This window comes from Pseudomyrmex gracilis, unplaced genomic scaffold (assembly GCF_002006095.1).
Source record: "Pseudomyrmex gracilis isolate BER0280 unplaced genomic scaffold, ASM200609v1 scaffold_119, whole genome shotgun sequence".
In the NCBI taxonomy this organism is placed as follows: domain Eukaryota; kingdom Metazoa; phylum Arthropoda; class Insecta; order Hymenoptera; family Formicidae; genus Pseudomyrmex; species Pseudomyrmex gracilis.
The window spans coordinates 353,293-374,020 of record NW_018020703.1 but is presented as its reverse complement, the minus strand read 5'-3'; the positions used below and the strand labels follow the sequence as shown (position 1 = coordinate 374,020).

General features: G+C 36.9%; 5 protein-coding genes across 8 annotated transcripts; 3 read left to right on the top strand and 2 right to left on the bottom strand.

The window, feature by feature from the left end:
* The first annotated feature begins 350 nt into the window (after positions 1 to 350).
* LOC109856449 (transcription initiation factor TFIID subunit 9) lies at positions 351 to 2,010 on the top strand. 2 transcript variants are annotated; one of them, XM_020431739.1, is made up of 4 exons: positions 351 to 589; positions 904 to 1,350; positions 1,478 to 1,543; positions 1,731 to 2,010. In XM_020431739.1, exons 1-4 carry the CDS (start codon positions 451 to 453, stop codon positions 1,874 to 1,876), a joined length of 798 nt encoding a protein of 265 aa, XP_020287328.1. In that variant the 5' UTR covers positions 351 to 450; the 3' UTR covers positions 1,877 to 2,010. The 2 variants fall into 2 exon arrangements, with proteins under 2 accessions (XP_020287328.1, XP_020287329.1); XM_020431740.1 differs by lacking the exon at positions 1,478 to 1,543 and having other exon boundaries at positions 1,731 to 2,006.
* A 53-nt stretch (positions 2,011 to 2,063) lies between these two features.
* On the bottom strand, positions 2,064 to 3,714 carry LOC109856448 (cilia- and flagella-associated protein 20-like). The gene is made up of 4 exons (XM_020431738.1): positions 3,502 to 3,714; positions 3,174 to 3,365; positions 2,694 to 2,926; positions 2,064 to 2,582 (listed from the first exon to the last, which is right to left on the bottom strand). The coding sequence occupies exons 1-4, from the start codon at positions 3,583 to 3,585 to the stop codon at positions 2,075 to 2,077; spliced, it is 1,017 nt and encodes a 338-aa protein (XP_020287327.1). The 5' UTR covers positions 3,586 to 3,714; the 3' UTR covers positions 2,064 to 2,074.
* A 291-nt stretch (positions 3,715 to 4,005) lies between these two features.
* LOC109856464 lies at positions 4,006 to 4,892 on the bottom strand. Of its 2 annotated transcripts, XM_020431775.1 has the most exons (3): positions 4,701 to 4,892; positions 4,367 to 4,596; positions 4,006 to 4,251 (listed from the first exon to the last, which is right to left on the bottom strand). In XM_020431775.1, the coding sequence occupies exons 2-3, from the start codon at positions 4,564 to 4,566 to the stop codon at positions 4,029 to 4,031; spliced, it is 423 nt and encodes a 140-aa protein (XP_020287364.1). In that variant the 5' UTR covers positions 4,567 to 4,596; positions 4,701 to 4,892; the 3' UTR covers positions 4,006 to 4,028. The 2 variants fall into 2 exon arrangements, with proteins under 2 accessions (XP_020287364.1, XP_020287363.1); XM_020431774.1 differs by having other exon boundaries at positions 4,367 to 4,892.
* A 911-nt stretch (positions 4,893 to 5,803) lies between these two features.
* LOC109856465 (oxysterol-binding protein-related protein 2) lies at positions 5,804 to 12,054 on the top strand. The gene is made up of 9 exons (XM_020431776.1): positions 5,804 to 6,745; positions 6,929 to 7,127; positions 7,239 to 7,348; positions 7,492 to 7,650; positions 7,972 to 8,172; positions 8,327 to 8,516; positions 8,647 to 8,757; positions 8,873 to 9,090; positions 9,171 to 12,054. The coding sequence occupies exons 1-9, from the start codon at positions 6,714 to 6,716 to the stop codon at positions 9,271 to 9,273; spliced, it is 1,323 nt and encodes a 440-aa protein (XP_020287365.1). The 5' UTR covers positions 5,804 to 6,713; the 3' UTR covers positions 9,274 to 12,054.
* A 3,048-nt stretch (positions 12,055 to 15,102) lies between these two features.
* LOC109856471 lies at positions 15,103 to 20,272 on the top strand. Of its 2 annotated transcripts, XM_020431784.1 has the most exons (6): positions 15,103 to 16,225; positions 17,203 to 17,330; positions 17,433 to 17,581; positions 17,979 to 18,038; positions 18,270 to 18,432; positions 18,553 to 20,272. In XM_020431784.1, the coding sequence occupies exons 1-6, from the start codon at positions 15,784 to 15,786 to the stop codon at positions 18,688 to 18,690; spliced, it is 1,080 nt and encodes a 359-aa protein (XP_020287373.1). In that variant the 5' UTR covers positions 15,103 to 15,783; the 3' UTR covers positions 18,691 to 20,272. The 2 variants fall into 2 exon arrangements, with proteins under 2 accessions (XP_020287373.1, XP_020287374.1); XM_020431785.1 differs by lacking the exon at positions 17,979 to 18,038 and having other exon boundaries at positions 15,110 to 16,225.
* The last annotated feature ends 456 nt before the right edge of the window (positions 20,273 to 20,728 follow it).

Genomic DNA, 20,728 nt, shown 5'->3' with positions numbered 1-20,728 from the left:
GTTGTACTAATATCGTTGCGTCGATTTCGGCCACGTGATAGTTCAGAATGTTCAGCAATAGTTTTTGGTCAAACGTGCGAGATCGGTTATGTAATTGACGTTTCGGCAGAGTGGACAAATGCGTCGATAGTCAACAATTTCTTCAAATTTTCGCACCTCGTTCTTAAGTCGCATCTAAATCAACTTGAACTATCTTGAACTCTTTCGCAGACAATCACGTGATCAGTCACGCTGTTTGGCGCACGCGTCAAATAGATATAGTTTGCTCGTACGGCGCGCGATGGCGCGTGTGCTGGTAATCATTTTCATGTATATACACTATATACATATGTAAGAGCGCAGTGAAGCGCCGAATCACGACGAATCTAAATAGGTTTGTTTGTGTGACGTGCGTAGTGTTTACAACGAGTATTTTTCAATTAAAAGAGAGATTATTTTCGTTTTTACAAAATGACAGAAAAAGCAAAACCTATGAGTCACATTAAGCATATTCCTAAGGACGCCCAAGTTATCATGTCAATAATGAAAGACATGGGAATAACTGATTACGAGCCGAAAGTAATTAATCAGTTGTTGGAATTCACATATCGTAAGTTTTGTTTTTTATTTATTTTAACAATTTTAGTGTCAGCAAGATAAATCTTGATTTTACATACAGTATAACGTCACATTATTAATTTAAAAATTGATTTTCACGTATTTTCTAACCTTAAAGAGTTTTCCAATTTACAAGGTTATGTTGTAAATTTGAATTATTATTTTTGTGTTTTTCATAACACAAAACACGTGCTTTACCGTATTGGGTTATTATTTTAAGATTCTATGTTATTTTATTTATCGGATCGTCTAGATTTCAACAATTAAACTCAAACAATCGTACTAAATGAAAGTTTTTTTCTTTAGGATACGTCACATGTATATTAGATGACAGTAGAGTGTATGCCAATCACGCCAAGAAAAAGGTTATCGACTTGGACGACGTTAGATTGGCGGTTAAAATGCAGTTAGAGCGTTCGTTCACAAATCCTCCGCCAAGAGATGTCTTGTTAGACGTAGCACGTCAAAAGAATAATATCCCTTTGCCTTTTGTCAAGCCAAGTAATGGTCTTAGATTACCACCTGATCGTTATTGTTTAAATTCAACAAATTACAAACTTAAGAATGTGACAAAAAAGGTTATACAAAAACCTGCACATTCTTTGGTGAGCAATAATCAGTCTGGTCAACCAAGGCCAAAGGTAGAAGGGAGTAAGGCTGGTGTGTCAATTGTTAAAAGGCCTGGCACACTCACTACTGTTGCGAGAACTCAAAGTATTTCCATACCAAAACCAGTGTTGAAATTCTCTACAGGTAATATATGTTTTTATTTTGCTATTTTTTCATCAATAAAAATTAATGTTATTATGTATTATGATATTTTATTATTTTTAATGTACTGAATATCCAATTTTGTTTTTTTTGAATCCCATTTCCACAGTTCCCCTCCGTCTACTGCAATCTCATTCCTCCATACCATATCGTGTGTCCTGTAGAACTTTACCAAGTAAGATGTCACACACATGAACATCTTATTCCATTCAACAAAATTTATAAACTTGAAAACTGATACAAAATTTTTAATCATACATTTTTTGAAGTAAATTTGTGTGAAATTATATTAATTGAATTTAACCACGAAATTGTGGTTTACATCGAAAAGTTTTCATGTTTAAATTTGAATATCTTTACAGCGACGACAAGCACTGCAACTGTAAAAACGCAAATAACAAAACCAAAAATACAAATTACCTCGGGCCAGACCCTACCTGTTGTGAAGATGGAAACCGACGAAACGTTAAAGAGAAAACGTGAAGATGAAGATTACGACGTGTCATAGTTTTTTTTTTCCAATTCTTGATTGTTTTTGCGTTCAATTATTACTATATTTCCCAAATGTATTTAAAATTTTGGTAAATTTTTAAATATATAAAATGATACGGAAAATGTGAGAAAGCATACACATGTGCACAAAAATAAGAAGGCATAAAAAGATCTCAAATATGCGATGACCATTTATTGTAAAATTACGTCTTATCTACTCTTCATCCTCAGCTTTTGTATCCTCTTCTTCTAAAGTTGCAGCTATAAGTTTTTCCTCGTCTTCGTCTTCGAGAAGTGGTTCTATAGGTTCAGTTACTTTTTCTTCAAGTTCAGTCTCTTCATCAGGAAGTGGAGCTTTTTCCTCAACTTCCTCAGTCTCTTTTATTTCTTCTTCTTCCTCTTCTTCTCTCTCTTCCTCTTTTTCTCTTTCCTCCTCTTCCTCTTCTTCCTCCTCTTCACGATATATTTCCTCCTCTTCATAATACATTTCTTCCTCTTCTGGATACATTTCAGACACGACTTCTGCTAAATCAATTTCCTCTGAAATCATCTCAATCGGTTTTTCTATTTCTGGTTCAACAGGTAATTCTTCCGCGACAATAGGTGGTGGCTCAGGCACGATACTGGGTTTCTTCAACACCATCTCTTCTCTGACGCATTTCTTTCGATGTACCGGGAAAAAGAGCTTGAAATCCTCCGGCAACTCGTCCTCCGAATAAAGCCTAGAAAAAGAACAATCGCTTACCGCTCGATCTATAATTTCTGGCACGTGCAAGTGTATAAAGTCGTTTGATTTCTTATCGATTAAAGAAATCAATCGAATCAAAATTTGCCTGTCGGCGAAGTAAATTCTTCTGATCCTGCAGTTAGCGTGGATCTGCATTCTGGTGGTTTCAATGTAATTTGTGCCGTACGCGCGTCGCGTAAAGTCGCACAGATTGAATTGAATCTGATTCCATCCGTTTTCGAGACCGATGGGCATGGACGTGCAGAACGGACGGACGCGCGTTGTGCTCTGAAAATTGCTCACACGGAATCTCCTGTGCATATCTTTGTCGTCCAATATCTGTTCAAATGTCGACAAATTCAACAATCATTAAAAATTCTAAAATTAAAAACAAATCCAACTTAATCTTAGAAAAAAGAAATCTTAGAAAATCTTAGAAATCTTAGAAAAAATCTTACAAAAATTATGTCACGCAAATAAAAATTTCTTGAAGATAAAAAAATGAAAGCCTTATTTATGTATTATTTACATAATATTATTTGCATACGCGCGGGAAAGAAGGAGCGAAAATGAAGGAGAGCTTTACTGTTATCTCGAATGTGAAATACTTCTTCATGTTTTTGATAATAATGATGAGAAACGGTAGCCTGATAGCGAGCACTTTTTTCGGATCTGCCGGACAGAAGATGTAAGTTGTAGCCACATTGGTGCCGGATACTTCCAACGCTAACGATTTTATCTCCTCATCCGTGACTCTTCGTATGTATCCATTTCTCACCTAAACACGCACAAAACACACATTTGTACACACGCACACACACACACACACACACCGATTCCTCTCCCGATAGCTTCGATATCTTCGTAACTTTATATACGTATAATTTGATATATAGATTTTAACAAAGCCTAACACGCATGCCCCACAATTCCAAAGGAGAGGATCCGCAACTGTACAAGATAGATAAAAAACTGCCCTGATAAGTATTTCGGAACATATTGCGAAGAATTCTTCTTGATTCCCGGCGATTAAAAATTCCCGTTTGACAAATATCGCACCGCGATCTTATTCCTTTGTTTCTCGAATTAGTTCTCGTTAAACGCCAATATCCTATCTTTAGAACAAAAACACACGGTTGAAGAATAACTTGTGACATTTTTTAATTAAAATTGTGTTTATATTATTTTTTATCCCAGTATTTTTATTAATGACCTTTATAAACTGAAAAAGTGAAAAATGTCGACACACACACACACGCACACACATCGATCGATTATCACAGCAATTGTGAGTGTATTTATAATATCAGTTATATATCAATACATTTTATTATAATATAATTATACTATTTTGTTTTATTAAAACAGAGATAATAATAATAACACATATAAAATGATTTATTTTGTTCTTGCTGATTTCTCCACGCGCGAAATAATATTTTCAAGGACTTCGAAGTAGCTCATTCAGATGACGTCTCTCTTTGTCCGTCAAAGGATCTGGCACAATTAACATCTTTGGCGACATGCCGACGCTGAAAACGCGATCGATTCTGACGCCGTCGAGTGCAAACATCTGGATCATGGTAAAGTGCGCGATCTCGCGATTCAGCTGCCGAGTTGCCTGTCGTTTGATTCTTTGCACGCGGTTCCTGCAGATCACTCGGCTTGAAGAATGACAATGTTTAATTGTATTGTGTGTGTATGTGTATGTATGTGTGTGTGAACAAAACCTGTTTTATTTGTTACACTCGTGTGCTAATTAATTAATTGAGCTCTTACTAAGGCAAACTCTTCAAGCCGGTGTAGCTGGGATGAATTGACACATCGCTGCGATACAATTCCGGAAACAGCTTTGCGTGTTTCGAGTGATACTTGCAGAACGCGGGTTTCTCTTCCGTTTCTCTCAAAGATTCTTGAAGACCCTCGGCAATTTTTATGTTTTCATCTTTCGCAATCGGATCAGCCTCTTCACCGCGCATTCTGACGACGTTGAATTGTTTACGACGTTTCTTCGTATCGAGAAACAATTTTTTTTACACGTGAATAGAACTTTTTTTTTTTTTTTTTTCGTACAACACTCAGATATCAAACTTTGATAAACAAACACGTATACGGTTGTTGTCTTCACATCGCAGAAGATCTCGGGAAACTGCGCGGATGCAGACCCTCGTTTGCAAGAGCGCGGTGCTTTCTTGAGTAAAAAAAAAACGCTTTCAACAATTTGGACAAGAACTTGGCAAGTTTGTTGAACGGGTGACGAACTCAAACGAACGAGCCGAGGAAAGTTGGCCGATCAGAAACGAAGTGAGCGCCTGTACCTCGTACGGATATCGATTTGGTTTCCAAGTAAATCAATAGAGATTCGGCTTATTCTTATTCCGAGTCGTTCGCGATGTGTTCGTGGGACATTGAACTCATTGTGAAAAGACCAACGGTCTCGTAAAATAAGTGGATGGGAAGGAGGATGATTCGATTACATATTGGGCTGTCTGCCCAATTTTGACGGAGAAAGAGAATTTATAATTTTGTTTTTTAATTTAAAAAAGTAAGCGCGTATAAAAACATAAATATAAAACTTTACCGTTAAACTACTAAGAATTATTTTAAGAATCAAAATGAAAAAAATATTAAAAAAAAAAACCGAAGAAATATCTAAAGCTCAAGAAACAACTTCAAGATTTTCTTCGGATCGCAATATAGAGAAAAAATTGTTTTTATTGGTTAAAATCTTGAGATTCTCTTAAATGATTCTCGAGTACATGCGCTTTCTTGCGTGTCTCGTATCAATTGTATCTAAACTGCACGCAATGAAGATAGCATTGTGTAATCCTCAACAGTGTACATACACCTATATACATCTGGTGTGCATAAATAAATCGTCGATTAAACATATTTTGCAATTAGAGGAAGTTAAATAATGTTTTGCATATTTGATTGAGTGCAAGAGCGATATTCGTCTAAAAATAAGCACAATCAATTATTAGCTATTGGGTTTTACATATTTTATCGGAAGAGACGGTTGTGTGCGAATTTTGAGATATAAGTAGATTTAATTTTTTTAGTACCGATCTGTATATTGTGATTTAAAAAAAAAATACCAACGAACTTTCAATCTGTTCCAAAATTGTAAATTTAAACGCGCGCAACTTTATTTTTTCGGCTTGTCTCTGACTGCGAGCGAATCAATCGAGCGCTCCAACGGAAAAGCTGGGAAACTCAACGGTCATGCTCGGATGTATTGATATTTGCTCGAAAAGCTCGAGACTGGCAACCCTCTCGCCGTCACACCCGCAAGCTCAACAGTCTTCAGTCGTACAGCTGATCGCGTGACCAGCATCAAATAAGCCGCGTCGTGGTGAAGAAGACCGTCCTGTGGTTTCCGGACTCTTTCGAAAAACATTTGGTTTCATTTCGGAAAAAGCCTTGGATTGTTTTGCGAAATAATCTCGCTTTGTAAAAACGTAGCCGAGCTTTTTATTTGGAGAGCTCCCATTTCTCTAAGTAATTTTGCTGATTATTACGGGCAAATAATGACGAGATTGTGTTGTGAATGAGATTGACCGGATCCTCCGCGAGTGACGACATCTAAAACTTCACAGAGACAGAAAGCGAGCTTTGAAGAGAAACACAATCGCGTCGGGATGTCGCCGAGGTAGCAAGACAAAAATATCTCTTTTGTCTCCCTCTCTCCATCTTTATCTCGGAAAATCGGATGGTCCATTTACAGTGCGCACTCTCCTTCCGTCTCTTTTCGTCCCACTTTCACACAAAGATCGAACGATTCGAACATCGCACATTTTCCAAGACCCGACCGTCTTGCAAGTTCACGGAAGCATCCGCTTTTTATAGAGCGCGTTTGAACGGATAAATACAGCCTTTCGAGAATCAAATATATATATATATATACGTTGTAATCTCCAAGACCTCTTTTCTGTAGTCCTCTTCAATTAAGAAGAATGCGGTCAAAGAATTTACCGATCTTCATGCATTTTTTAATAAATCATAAAGCCGTGTTATAATATTGCCGGTCGATGTCGGTGGAAATCGAAGTATCGATTCAACGGAGTGACAGATTGGAAGCTCCTGCCATCGCCAGGACGCTCGATAATCACAAGAGATCTGTACAATGGCCAGCGAAAAACCATCAAAACAATATAGGTATTATAGCATTGGATTTATATTCGAGAATTAAATTTTTTCTCTCGCACTTACGCAATTTTTTTTTGCTTCACATCACAGAACTTAGATAATTAAAAATTATCTCCGGAGGTCTCTCTGTTTTCGTCTGTTTGTTTTTCGCGCACATCGTTTATACGCAAAAATTTCGCATTACTTTTCAAGAACATCGCTACCAGTTCCGGGTCATTCCGAAGTAAATCTCTGCTCGGTTCTGACGCTGGGCAAAGATCTGAGCAAGATCACCATGCCGGTCATCTTTAATGAGCCTCTCTCTTTTCTACAACGGGTCGCCGAGTACATGGAATATGCCAAACTTCTCAAGCAGGCGTCCCAGGAGGAGTTGCCGGTTTCGAGGCTTCAGGTGCGCAACGAATATATCATGCTTGCGAAACCTAATAAGACATATTAAATTAGCTGGTAAACTTCGCGCGAGAGTGTTAATAAATGAAATTACCGACCTTGTTGCATACAGTACGTCGCGGCTTTCGCTGTGAGTGCCCTCGCTTCTAACTGGGAACGTCTTGGAAAACCCTTCAATCCGATTTTAGGCGAAACGTACGAACTGGAACGCGAGGACTTCCGGTAAATACATACGTACTCTTTATTAATATTTTATTAATTAGAACGATACAATTTCACATAAAATTTTTCTTTTCTCTCTCTCTCTCTCTTCATATTTATACAAATTTTTTTTAAAGCGAGTGTTTTTAAATTGTATTTTGTAGAATAATATGCGAGCAAGTCTCGCATCATCCACCGGTGTCGGCGTTTTACGCCGATAGCGAAGACTTTATCTTTCACGGCAGCATTCATCCCAAACTGAAATTTTGGGGAAAATCGATAGAGGTGCATCCGAAAGGAATTGTCACGGTCGAATTGCCCAAGTAAGTTTATTCAATTACCGTCGTAAATTCACATTCTAATTGTTTTGTTTGTCCGATAAAATAATAAAACACAAATTAAATATACCTTTACTTCACGCAATGTTGCGATATACTCTTACTCTTTTTATCGCACATTATTTATTTTTCTAAACTACTATTAAAAGATTTACCAATAGTTGATATTTAAGAGAATTTCTCACACACACAAGTTACGTTTTAATTATTATTGTTTTTTATATAGTTAATTGTTATTGAACACACTTTATTGAAGGTACATAACTTTTTAAAAGGACCTCGGCCTTAATAGATGTGCTTGAATAGGTGGAAGGAAGCTTATACTTGGCAAAACGTCAATTGTATCCTTCACAATGTTCTGGTTGGACAATTGTGGATGGAGCAGTTAGGCGCTTTGGAAATACGACAGCACGGAGGGGACAATCTGAGAGTTAAACTGGCTTTTAAAAGCGGTACCTGGAACGGCAAGGATCTTCATCGCGTTGAAGGTTTCATAACGGATCAAGAGTGAGTTTTTTTTTTTTTTTTTTTTTTATCGTAGTTTATTTTAGATTAAAAAGTTTTCAATTGTATATAAATTTTATTTTTTTTATCTGGTAGCTTTTCTCATGTAGAGTAAAAAATTGAATATTTGTTTTGTTATTCGCTTTTTTTGTTTTAGAAAAAGAAGATTACTTTTTCTCTACGGCAAATGGACCGAACGGTTGCGCTCTTGCGAACCCTCGTTTTACGAGGAAGCGTTAGAAAAAGCGAAATTAGAGGCCAAAAGTCCGCAGGGCAGTCCAGGGCACAAAAAGGTTCTAGCTAAACTTCACAGTCTCAAAGTCGGAGCTTTCAAACCGCTGCATCAGGTATTGAACAATGTCTCTCCCTCTGATTCAAAAGTTAAAATCCCATTTTCCTCTAAACACTAAAATTGTATTTTATTTTTATTATTTACATTATTTTATAAAATAAATTGTGTGTTTTTCTTGTTTCAAGGACGCGGTGGACGAGTCTTCTATAGACGGCGAAGACACGCCAATGGTGGACGAAATTCCAGGATCTCTCACGTTGTGGGAAGTCACGCCGAGGCCCAGCAATAGCTCGAATGTTAGTTTTAATTACTTAACGCAAAATTCTGTTTATCAAATTAATTGCAAGTTTCAATATATAGATTGACTATTCAGTTATTTTCGCGTATTAATTAAATCAATGTGATTTACAGTATTTCCAGTTTACGACGTTTGCGATGTCGCTGAACGAGATAGAACCCGAGATGAAGAAGATGCTGTGTCCAACCGATTCCAGATTGAGGCCGGACATTCGCAAGTTGGAAATGGGCGATCAGGACGGAGCCGCATCTGAGAAGGCCAGGCTTGAAGAAAAGCAGAGAGACACTCGCAAAGCGCGTAAACACAAGAAGGGACAAGAATACGCTGCTAGGTAAAAATTTAGAAAACTGACGTGAAAGATCCAAAACAATTGAAACAAATTTTCAATTAATTCCCGATATTGATCCACAGATGGTTCCAATCCGGCATAAATCCTTACACGGGCCAAGAAGATTGGATCTATCAGGGCGGATATTGGGACCGTAATTACACCGACATCGAGGACATCTTCTAAAACCGGATTTTTATTAGAGTCCGCGACAATTGGTAAACTGGGTGTTTTTAGTGCAAACTTATAAATACATTGCCTAAAAGGACAGAAGATGCGTAGATCGAGCATAGACGTCTTTAGAGGTCGATGTGTAAACCACACAATTACAACATTTGTGAGCAGTTTAAAAAAAAAAAAAAACGAGAATCGCGTGAGAATTGCCACGTTCGTCAAAAGGTGAAAACTTGATGAGAGAGAGCTTTTTCTCATGCCGAACGAAGAGAACGACTCGATGATATTAGGAATCAGGGACATTTAGGCTTTTCAAATGTTCGTACATATACATATACATACCTTTAGTTTGTATTCTCTCTCTTTCTCACTCTCTTTCACAAAGCTCCGACTCTATTTTTATAAGAGGCCAGGTCGAACGACCGTAAAAATAATTCCTTCGTAGGGCATCCTCGTTTGAAAAAAGAAAACCGATAAGAGATGACAAAAATTCTCTTTAGTTCCTACAGTTGATTCTAATAAAACAATTTATTTATTTTTAAAATCTTAGTACGAAAACTCATCAATCTGATTTAAGATTTAATTCAGCAGTTCTCTGTGTTGAAAATGGATGAAATTGTTATTTAAACAACCTGCTCGTTCTCGCGTGAATCGCCGAGCCGATCTACGAGTAAACTCTAGACATGGCAATTACCTTCTGGGTTATAATTATGATATGAAATATTTCTTGACAGCGTATTCTGGCCTAAGTGGAAAGTCCACTGTAGGTCACCGATGCGGTTCACGTGGCATAAACGTCGTAGCATAAAATATTTAACAAACACAATGTGAAAACAAACGTCATATATATCTCTATATTCTACATTTCTATTAACTATCTACCTGATCTGTAATTAAAGTACGTTATATTATGTATTATTAAGTATGTTTTTAAGTTTACAATATTTTTGTAAATTATATACACAAATTATACACAGAGTGATTTCACGGAGTTCCCGACGCGCCGCTACTTCGCCGAGTGTCTGAGTAACGCCTGTAAAGCGGACAACCCATTACACGCTCCTGTATACGACGGGGTTGCTTCTTTCCCTAGGCGCTTACACGTCATACGCACACACGCAAAAGAGTATTATTTGAGAAAAATTATAAATTTTTAAAATCTCTCTCAAGAAGCGAATCATTTCTTATCGGTGCAGATTTTGTACACGTATCAATTTGCTAGAGGCAAATAGAATGGAAAGAGAGTAGAGATTTATCAAAGATTATATCAGATTAAAAAAAAAAAAAAAAAAAATTTATTTGAGCAGGAATTTCGTAGATACTCCCGTGTAAATACATACAGCGTATCTATGTGACACATCTGTGTCGAGATCAAGAGAGCAAGGCCGAACGAGTTTTCGCGCGAACGAGCTTCGTACTAAACAAGCAATAATTGTTTACGATAGACTTTTGTGTATAATTGCGTTAACTTTCGTTGGATTTTAGAGTCGGCAAGAGCTTCAGGAAAATGCCAAAATGTTTTAAATGATATATAAGCGATGTTCCGGGGATTCGCACACCTTGTTTCGATGTCGGAAAGATTCAAGGAGATCTCCTGCTTCAATACACAATAATGCAAAAAAAACATCAAAAAAGACGAACAGAGAGAGCCAATGCGGGACGAAAAGAATTCAGCGCGTGCTTGCCGAAATACACTTGTCGCTTCCGATCAACTGTAGATATAAATGTTTTGCACACGTAGATGCTTATTAGAATTAATAATCAACTTATTATGCGTATTTGTGTGTGCGTTGTGTGTAACAAGCTTAGTTTAGGAACGACGACAATAATTTGTTGGGCTTTTCGAAGAACCAAAAATGTTTTAACCCTTTGCGAGTCGAGTCTGACTGGACAAACTTTCCAACTTCGTTCCGGTGCTGGCAATTTCAACAAAAAAAATTTTTTTCTAATAATGCAGAGCTACACGTGAGGATACTGATTTTTTTTTTTTTTTTTTTTTATTTCTTCACAACTACCTGTGATTTTTTTTTTTATATAACTACGCAAAAGTAGCCGAACTTGCGCGGACCGGTTGAAACGACGAAGATAACCTGAATCGCAAAGAGTTAAATTGTTGATGGGAAAGCGTTTGCGTCTTAAATTACGCTATAGTCATCATTAGGGGGATCGGTCAGGTTTACGTCTCTTTGTAGAATTTAAGATTTTCCATTATGTTCCAAGCGTATTCGGTATTTTTTCAATTTCAATTCTTTTGAGTGTTGTTGAAATAGTTTTTAACGCTCTGTTGAAAATTTAGCTATAACACAACATTCGGCAGCGCCGAACTGTTCGTTTGCAAACGACAACTCTCGGCTGATGAGCAAACCTGAACCTGTAGTTTTCGAGTATATACGAGCGCATCAATTTTCCGCAGAACTCGATTTACAATATAAATATATACATATAAATAAATAACACATGTAATGCACACATATAGTGTAGTATCTACACCCGATAGGATCTCTTCGCTTCCGCGCGTAAAATAATGACTCGATTGATTGTCGCTCGTATTGTGACGACGCGATGATAATGATATGCGGTGATAACAAAAAAAAAAAAAAAAAAAAAAAAAAAAAGAAAAAAAAACGACGATATTCCTTTATGCCTCTTTGTATGCGTGATGTATGCGTGCGTGTGCGCGTGTTTGCGAAGATACTTTATTATTGTTATGATCGCGCAAATAATTTATATAGGATCTGTTGTGTTTGCGTTGCATAGATCACGCCGTGTGTAAATAAAAAACCAAAAAAAAAATAAAGACAACAAGCTGTATTAGAAATAAATGTTGTTAAAAAACAATTTTCACGCGTGTTTCTCTGCGCACTTTCGTGAGCGATTTCGTTGCGATATCGCAACATCACCCGCATCTGGCTTGATGATTTCTTCCTCGCGTATATTGAAAAATTTATATTGTCTATTAGTATTTTTTTTCTTTTGAAAATTATTTCAAACATTTAACAATTAATTTATCAAATAAAGATTTTACAATGATACAATGTACGTATATATCTCTGTCTTTTTAAAAACACGGAAAGCTTCGATCGGAGGTCGTTAGACGGCGGCAACTACGCTCTTATTTTCAATATGGCCGCCAGCATTCGGCCAGTTCACGGTAGACACGAAGTTGACTTGATTTCTTGCTCCGTGCTCCCGGGATCGTTGTCTCTCGTTTCCTGGCGAACTGATTTTTCAAGCTGCCGATTCGCGTAGGGTGACGTCTCTCGCACGACCAACGATCATCCATCATTTTTACCGCAGTTCCACAACACACAGGCTGTTGAAATGAGCAACGTTCCAACAGGTGAGATCATCGGCTTCTCGCCCGTACGTTTCTCTTATCCCCGATCCGATTGAGTTTTTTTTTCTTTTTAATGCAAAATTCCGTTTTGTACTTGCAAGTATTTTGAAGCACGTCGTTGTCACGCGTGCGCGAAAGATCGGCAGTTGCTGATAAGGATTTAAAGACACTCTGCGAAATGATGATGAAACCGTCAGACTCTAACCTATGGTTATGCATTTATCTTGACGTTTCCAGCAACGACCTTGTAAACTCGTGCGCTCTTATCAATATGCGTTTCCAACTGCGTTTATTTCACCGTGCTGCCGTGTTTCCCGCTAATTGGATTATACTCAAAGCTGCTTTTTTAAGCACATTTCACATCCGTATTAAACGCGTTCCGGTTTTGAGGCGAACAGTTTTGTAATTTGATTATGTGTCTCAGCAAAATTAGCGACGATCTTACCTCATCATATGTTGCGCGTTATATTGTGTACCGTTTAGTTGCATACTACGTTATTGATCTTCCAAAGTTTTCTCGACATCTCCTTCCGCAAGAATTGTGGTGAAACCACAAAACACTTCCGAAAGCGTTCGTGTTCTACATTTTTTTTATCTCATAAAAATTTCACAGAGAAGCTTCTTTCAGAGAAAAATGTATTTCCGAAGAGAACCACCAGCTCTAATTTTCATAAAATATAAAAATGTCTCAAAAGTGTTCCCAAATGAATTATAATGTAAACATATTTAAGCGGATTTTTGACGCAAACAAATATCAAACGAGGCAAACAATTATAATAACAAATCATTTTTGTGAATGGAACATTTATAAGAACAAATAACGAGAATAACTTTTTTTAAATAGCTAATTTGCATATAGTTTTTAATTGAGCAGAAGTTAATTGAATTTTTATTAAAACGAAGAAATTGAGAGGAACGTATAAATTGATACAAAAACAAGTAAATAACTGTGATGGAACGGGACTTTTAACGAAATGATCCGAACTACCATGTATGTGTGAGTGACTCGAAGCACCATATGTATGTGTTATATTGCGTGTATTAATGTTGTTACAAACAAATTATCGCTGGACTTCAATTCGACGAATTTCGATTTTAGCTTAATCGATTGAGCAAACGTGTCGATCATCGCGCGATTTTTTTCCGCTTAATTAATCAATCGATTAAGATAATCGGGGAACTGGTCTCTTAAAAATACGAAATTTGTAATAAATTTGCAGTTCTACGTGCGAAAGTGGGTTTTTTTTCTGTAGAAATAGAACACAAACAACGTTATAAATAGAATGTAAAAGATATAAATAGATCGCAATTCTACTGCAGGTACAGCTGCACCAATTAGAAGAAGAACCCTGGCAACAAGACGCGCATCGTTTCCGCCTGTTCGTTACTCCTGTCCGAAAGTCCTGGAGATTTAAAAATATCATAACCGTTTAGAATCAATTTTTCAATTTCGTCGCATCGTTTAATGCAAATGTTTCTCTCATCTTCAAAAACAGTTAGATTTCTCTCGCTAGTAATTAGTGAGAATGTGGCGCGAGCAGCTCATATTTAACGAAATCGCAATTTATCAAAATTTTCACATCTAAAATTATTATTTCATTAAATTTTTTTTACATTATATTAATTATATATCCGCATATTTCTCTTTTAATTCTCTCGGTCCAGTTTTACTCGACACAGTTGTGATTCACATTTCACAAGTCCAATTTTCGTATTGATCCGAGAAAGAATCGCAAGTCAATGCGAATCAGATGGCTACTAAGCGCGCGTCTTTAAGTACGGTTAAAAATTCTTTCCCGACTCGGATCGATAAACCGGTTTGCGGCGAAGGTTCTACGAAGTTTCAGGAACTTTTATTATCTTCGTCACGCTTCCGCGGCTGTTTTTTTTTATCGATCAAAAGAACAAGCAGAATAGAGCTAGACGAAGTCGGCGAACCAATCAAACTTCCGGACACTGCGCTCGGTGTTTTCCTCTCTTTATCTCTTTTTTATGCATTCGCTATCCACTTTACCCACTTCTTACGTCTATATTGTTGTAATTATTCTTCAACGTGTAAAAAGAGAGAGAGTGTACACTTGTCAAATATTTTATAATAAATATTTCTCAAACATTTTTCGAAATATAAATGAACAAGCGCAACTGGTCGAACGCAAAGAACTCGGCGCGGCAATTGACGGAGATTTCTTAATTAAAGCTAATCTCTGACAAGATGCAATCTGCATCTCAAATTGAGCACAAGAATAACATACTCTGTAATCACGTAAGCAAAGAAAAAAAATTAATACTAAAAACACGACTTATTGAGCACGACGCGGGTTTTACAAGTATCTGTTTATAAATTAAACGCCGCTGTGTTGCGGCTTGTTGAAGAACCGAGGCCACCTGTCCCTCTCCCTTCTTTTGCTTTCCTCCTCGCTTCCTTTCTCTTTCTTTCTTTTCCGCTGAAGAGTGAGAGAGCCACGTCTCGATTTCTCTGAAACGCGATGGCGCCTTTGCGATCAACGCCGTTTTCCAAGAGACACAGCTGTTAGTCGTATGTGCGTGCGTCGGTGTCGCACGTGGTCAAACGTTCGCGAATTATGATCGTTCGAATGCACAGATTGCGAAGTTATTTGTCGCATCATGCGTCGATCACGTTAAATCGGCAATTGATTCCGCCTGAGCTAGATCCGGTTGCGTGAACTTTGTTTGTTTTTTTTTTTTTTTTTTAGAACAATACATTCACACGTAGCTCTTGTGATGTGACGTAGTGAGATGTGCGTTTTGTGATCAATTAATTGTAGTGACTCAGTTTAGTTTAGTTGCAATTGTTTCAAGTATTGTTTTATAAACACCAATGGATCTCATTTAAATCTCTTGATTTTTTATCGCGTTGAACTCTCGTTGTGATCAAAGTTGTTCTTCTGCGAAGAAGAGCGAAATAAAATAGCAATAAGAAATATAAAAATAAGAAACTTTTTACTTTTTTTTATTGCAAATATTTTTTAATGTGCTTTGCTGAAGCATTGCGTAATTGAGTAAATTTTTCTGTGATACACTTTTTGAAAAGAAGCGACGTGGAAGAAAAAAGAGTCACAAATGACTCGTCGGATCTAGAAGCTATCTTCTTTTGAAACGCTTTCTGTGGCTCGTTTCTGTCATTCACCGAGAACACGTGTGAACGCTCATCACGAAAGAAGACGATGAGGAACAACATGGCAGAGTCCAAGCAGTCCGTGGATCAAAAATCCAATCAGTCGCAGAGAAAATCCTGCCAGGACCACGGCGAGGATTGTCCAAGCGAGAACGAACACGAATTCGAGTCGTTGGAGTACGAAGAAGACGTGTATTATTCGAAGTTGACGACCACGCCGAGTTTCGACGACATCGACGAGTTGGGCGACGAAGAGACGGACGAGCTGGTGGTCCATTGTTGGCGCGACTCGAACGGCGAGATCGACGAGATCGTCGTGGACGACGGCAATTTGTCCATCGAAACGGAATTTCTGCAGGAAGAAGGATCGCAGGACGGTCGCAAAAAGAAGAGACGGTCCGTCCGCGTTATCTTCCAGGACCTCTCTAAACCCTACCTCGCCAAGATCAGCAACAGTCAGAATTACAAGAAGTTCCTGGAGTTAGTAAAAGGTGTCGAAGAGAAGAAAAAATCAAATCATTGCTTCGAAGACGTTTTAAGATTATTGCCATTTGTATATAATTCAATAATAACAATTAATAATATTAAATAAAACACCCAGGAGTTCTGAAAATTAATGTTTAATAAAAAAAAAAGAAGCCCTGAGTATAATCGAAAGAAGCTTATTTATATTTCTTCTTCGTATGAAAGTATGCGATAACTGGTAGAGTTGCGAGTAACAGCAAGGTTGGAACGTGCTTTTAATTTTTCTAGGACAACGTTTCGCTCCGCTAAAACAGCGAGACTCCGCGCATTCCTTCGCGATCTGGCGAAATCGGCGAAAACACAATCGGAATTGTTCGAAAGTTAATCGTTTTCCAGTAATGTTCCAGTATCACGATTATGAACCGATTCGTAAATTTGTTTTTTTGGTCCGGTATTTAAAATAGTTACCTTTTCAATTTCTTTTATTCCTTCAATTTTGCAAAAATGTAATTTTCTACTTAATCTTAAAAATTTCTTTATAGTTTTTTTTTTTTTTTTTTTTTTTTTATTACGCTACTTAAATATGTAATAATCTGCGATTTTTCAACATCTTCAAATCGCGGAGAATGTGCGCTTGTGCAATATCTAAAGATACTCGGTTTCTCCGGATACGTATCTGTGTAACTAGTTCTACTATTTCGTCTGGCAACTTTAACGGCTGGTATCTTAGCCTTGTAATAACGATAGATTTTAACGCCTAACGACGTTAGATATTATCTGTGTGCATATATTTTTTTCTTATTGCGCGTATTTTCACTTTCAAAATTATATAATACGTAATTCTTTAGTTTTTTTTTTGCAGTCTTAAAATCTTGGACTGTAATTGTAACTTTACTGTTTCATTTTAATGAATTACATTAAACCTTATACTCTCGAGCACCGCAGCATGACTGTCGCGGTGTCGTATGTCCGGGACTAATTTGTCCCATGTCTTTTGTTCCAGGAGAAGATGCTTCGCTTCACTCGGCCGGTTCCCTGTCGCCGGCGGACAGCGTGACGAACGAGCTTCAAGGTCTCTCCCTGGAAGAGCAGGAACAACAAAAAGCCGAATGGAACGCCGAATTGGCGAGAGTAAGAATCTCGATTTTCTTAAAGAGATAAAGGATTTAATTCATTCGCGCAAACACGGAATAAAAGTTTCCGAGAATAAAAAAAACTAACCAACGATTTCAGGTTGAAGAAGAGATACAGACTTTGAGACACGTTCTCGCGAACAAGATCAAAGTGTCGCAGGATTTGAAGAGGAAGCTCGGCATCAGCGTCTGGAAAGAGCTCACCGACGATGTCAATCAGGGTATCAAGAACGTCAAAGAGAGTCAAGTGTACGTCTTTTGCCGTTCATCCGTTTCTTTCGCATGTCACTTCGGTCTTTATATGCACACTTGTACACATATGTTGCTATATTTTGTACGTCAAGAAGAAGTGGATTCACGACGATGAAAGAAAATACATTTGCAAAATATTGTTTACGTTACGTGTTATTAGAAGATCGTATATTTTGTTTAGAAATTGCGGATTTTTTTTTTTTTTTTTTTTGCTTGTTTCTCTTCTCCGAGTTTTATTTGTCTTCCTTATTTTTTTCTTTGTTCTTTATTTTTATTTCTACAAATTGACGTAACGGCAATCGTCTCTATCTTTTATGTCGATCCACTTCTTTTGCTCTTCAGAAGACACGTAGAAGCATTGATTTCTTTGACTTTTGGTTGGGTTCTCATTCAGTTATCAGAACGTTGGTGAAACACTCGGTCGCTTAACCAGGACGGTCTCTGGGAACAGTTTGTAAGTACGCACATAAACCGGTTTCGCAATCCCTCTCACACTAAAAAAAAAACTCTAAACTCTAACTCGCAACACAAGCACAATTTCATCTAACACCTGAGATATTTTGTGTGCAATGCTAAATAGAACTTAATTAACACAATCGCTGTCTAACTTTCACAGAGGATGGCCTGCATGCCCGATGACGCTTTTCAGTTTTAATAATGAACATTCACTTTTCTGTTATATCAGATACCAAAAAACAGAATCCGTTCTCAAGTCCACGGCTGAGAAGACAACGAGCATTCTGGGTGGCTTTGGTAGCGGCATTTCCATGAAGTTGGGCCAAATGCGCAACTCCGATAGTTTTCGGTCGTTGGAGGAAAGGGTTGGATCCGCTTGCGAGAATATCAAGGTATCAAAATTATTTTCAATTCAACTTTAAAAATTTATTAGTACGTGGCCTAATAAATTTAGTTTCTTCAAATTTTTGTTCTTTTGTGTATAAAACATTTAATTTGTTTTTTTTTTACAGACGAAAGTTGTGCCTTCGAGATCCAACTCGACGCAGAGCTTCGACGAGGCACTTCGGGAATCTGAGGCGATGAGGCGCTTGTCTGCGGCTCCGTCGGTCACCAGCCCGACAATTCCCGAGGACAAGCTGCTTTCTTAGAACCCGAAATAGCGCGAAAAATCCGTGCGACACAAGAAGCTGATAATGTGCGCTATATTACCACTACGTTTATTTACTGCAATCTGCTATAAACGGCCAAACGTCATGCTCGTGCACATCGACCAGATCGGAGACTGCGAGCGCACGATTAATTCACGTACTACATTCTACTATAATCGATAATATATATTTTATATTTATACAGATGTGTGTGTGTATGTGTACACACACATATATACGTACATGTGTGTATACATATATCACTTGCACACCTTTCCCTCTTCGCAGGATTGTCTTTCTCCGGGCCATATTCAGGACATTGTTTGACTTTAAGTAGTGACGAAACTGTTTGTCGCTATTTTATCAAAAATTTGATTCTAAAGAAAACAGTAGTATCTTTTAGATGATCAGTTCTTTGCACGAAATAGCGAACTAATTTTTTAATTTCTATTTTTTTTTGCGATTATTAATGTAAAAATATACTTTGAAGTGTTTGTATATGTTGCGAATCAATTACTTTCGATTCAGAAAAAGGAACTTAAACGAAAAGAGTTGCAGGATTTTTTTCTATAACTTTCATCACGCACTTGCGGGGTTTTTTTTAATCGGGTTTTTTTTTTTTATATCAATGTAACTTGTGTATAAATATATAAGTTTGAAGTTTTACACAAATAAACGCACTCTCACGTTCGCATAACTTTGTACTTTTTGACACTTTGAATTGTAAAACTGCAAGTTATGTCCTGAATTGACTTGATAGAGTCGCGTCGAAAGTGAATATCTTCGATTGTTTACAAATGAATGATCCATATGTGCGCCGTCACTAACATCACACATATTTAATAAAACTTCTGACTATCTGCAAATTGTCAGACTTATGCGAGCTTTGAAATATATTCAATACCTGCCAGGAGACAATTTCAAGGAACTTTGCAGATCTTTATTTTTCCGATGTTTTTTTTCTACAAGAAAATAAAATTGTACAAAATTATTACATATATATTTATAAGATATAGAAATTAAAAGTCTAATTTACGGGAAAAGAATATAATCGCTTTTAAGATTTTAAAACATAACTGTGAAGCATAACAAGATGTTTTCCAAAAGATATATGAGTAATTTTGCATCTTTAACAAAAAGATAATTAAATTCGAAAGTAGCGATTTTGTTTAAAGAATGCGCACTATTTTTATATCTTAAAAAAAAAAAGATGTTCTATCCAAACGCCAGATTGATTTATTCTGTAACTTAGACAACTCAAAGTTCCTCTCAACTTTAAAACTGAATATTTTTTTAAGTGCACAGAAGTAACTTAAATAAAGATAGAAAGTGTCAAATTAAAGAGAGATACTGTATATCTTAGCTTTATGAAAAACAAAAAGATCAACGATGCATAAGTTAACTTTAGGGGAACATTAGGGGACGCAAATAATTTACGCGCGCATTTATATGTTCGTATACATGTAAACAAATATATATATATATACACACACACATATATGCAAATGAAAAGGTGATAACTGTGACTCTTCGATATTCGCTGCATTCTCTTGTTCATATTGAAAATAAATAAATAATTTTATATGAAATGTTAACAATGCAAGATAATCCCTTTTTTTTTTGTTGCGATTATATCTTTCGTTAACTCAATAAATGCACGCTATATATTTTGAAATATTTCAAATGCTTGAAATATTGCGCGATTTATTCAAACATATATAGTTAGAAAAAAGTAACAAATAATAGTCATATGACAGTTTTTCTTTTTAATAGTAATTTTTACCTAACACAAAGATAAATCGTACGAAAGTTGACTGGTTGTCCCGTGGTCTCTGTTCGAAATTCACGGGAATTTCCGGTTCGATTCCCGATGCTTCCGTTTCTTGAGTCAATCCTAGTTAGTTCGCTCAACATAGTTATCGGCTGAGTGTGAACCGGTAATAGGAACCTCTGTAAGTCGTCTACTGTAGACAGGCTTATGATCATTTTCTTTTTCAGTCAATCGATATCACGAATATTTTCACCCACACAAATGTTA

What these genes read in the sequence shown, in the direction of transcription:
- LOC109856449 (XM_020431739.1), top strand. Translation starts at nt 451, where the DNA reads ATGACAGAAAAAGCAAAACCTATGAGTCACATTAAGCATATTCCTAAG. An exon ending in GTTGTTGGAATTCACATATC is followed by an intron (nt 590 to 903) that starts GTAAGTTTTGTT and finishes TTTTTTCTTTAG; the next exon opens with GATACGTCACATGTATATTA. An exon ending in GTCCTGTAGAACTTTACCAA is followed by an intron (nt 1,544 to 1,730) that starts GTAAGATGTCAC and finishes ATATCTTTACAG; the next exon opens with CGACGACAAGCACTGCAACT.
- LOC109856465 (XM_020431776.1), top strand. Translation starts at nt 6,714, where the DNA reads ATGGCCAGCGAAAAACCATCAAAACAATATAG. An exon ending in GGTTTCATAACGGATCAAGA is followed by an intron (nt 8,173 to 8,326) that starts GTGAGTTTTTTT and finishes TTTTTGTTTTAG; the next exon opens with AAAAAGAAGATTACTTTTTC. An exon ending in GGCCCAGCAATAGCTCGAAT is followed by an intron (nt 8,758 to 8,872) that starts GTTAGTTTTAAT and finishes TGTGATTTACAG; the next exon opens with TATTTCCAGTTTACGACGTT.
- LOC109856464 (XM_020431774.1), bottom strand. Translation starts at nt 4,566, where the DNA reads ATGCGCGGTGAAGAGGCTGATCCGATTGCGAAAGATGAAAACATAAAA. An exon ending in GGCTTGAAGAGTTTGCCTTA is followed by an intron (nt 4,252 to 4,366) that starts GTAAGAGCTCAA and finishes TCATTCTTCAAG; the next exon opens with CCGAGTGATCTGCAGGAACC.
- LOC109856471 (XM_020431784.1), top strand. Translation starts at nt 15,784, where the DNA reads ATGAGGAACAACATGGCAGAGTCCAAGCAGTCCGTGGATCAAAAATCC. An exon ending in AACGTCAAAGAGAGTCAAGT is followed by an intron (nt 17,582 to 17,978) that starts GTACGTCTTTTG and finishes GTTCTCATTCAG; the next exon opens with TTATCAGAACGTTGGTGAAA. An exon ending in CCGCTTGCGAGAATATCAAG is followed by an intron (nt 18,433 to 18,552) that starts GTATCAAAATTA and finishes TTTTTTTTACAG; the next exon opens with ACGAAAGTTGTGCCTTCGAG.
- LOC109856448 (XM_020431738.1), bottom strand. Translation starts at nt 3,585, where the DNA reads ATGTTCCGAAATACTTATCAGGGCAGTTTTTTATCTATCTTGTACAGT. An exon ending in TGGAATTGTGGGGCATGCGT is followed by an intron (nt 3,366 to 3,501) that starts GTTAGGCTTTGT and finishes GTGCGTGTTTAG; the next exon opens with GTGAGAAATGGATACATACG. An exon ending in AGAATTTACTTCGCCGACAG is followed by an intron (nt 2,583 to 2,693) that starts GCAAATTTTGAT and finishes TTCTTTTTCTAG; the next exon opens with GCTTTATTCGGAGGACGAGT.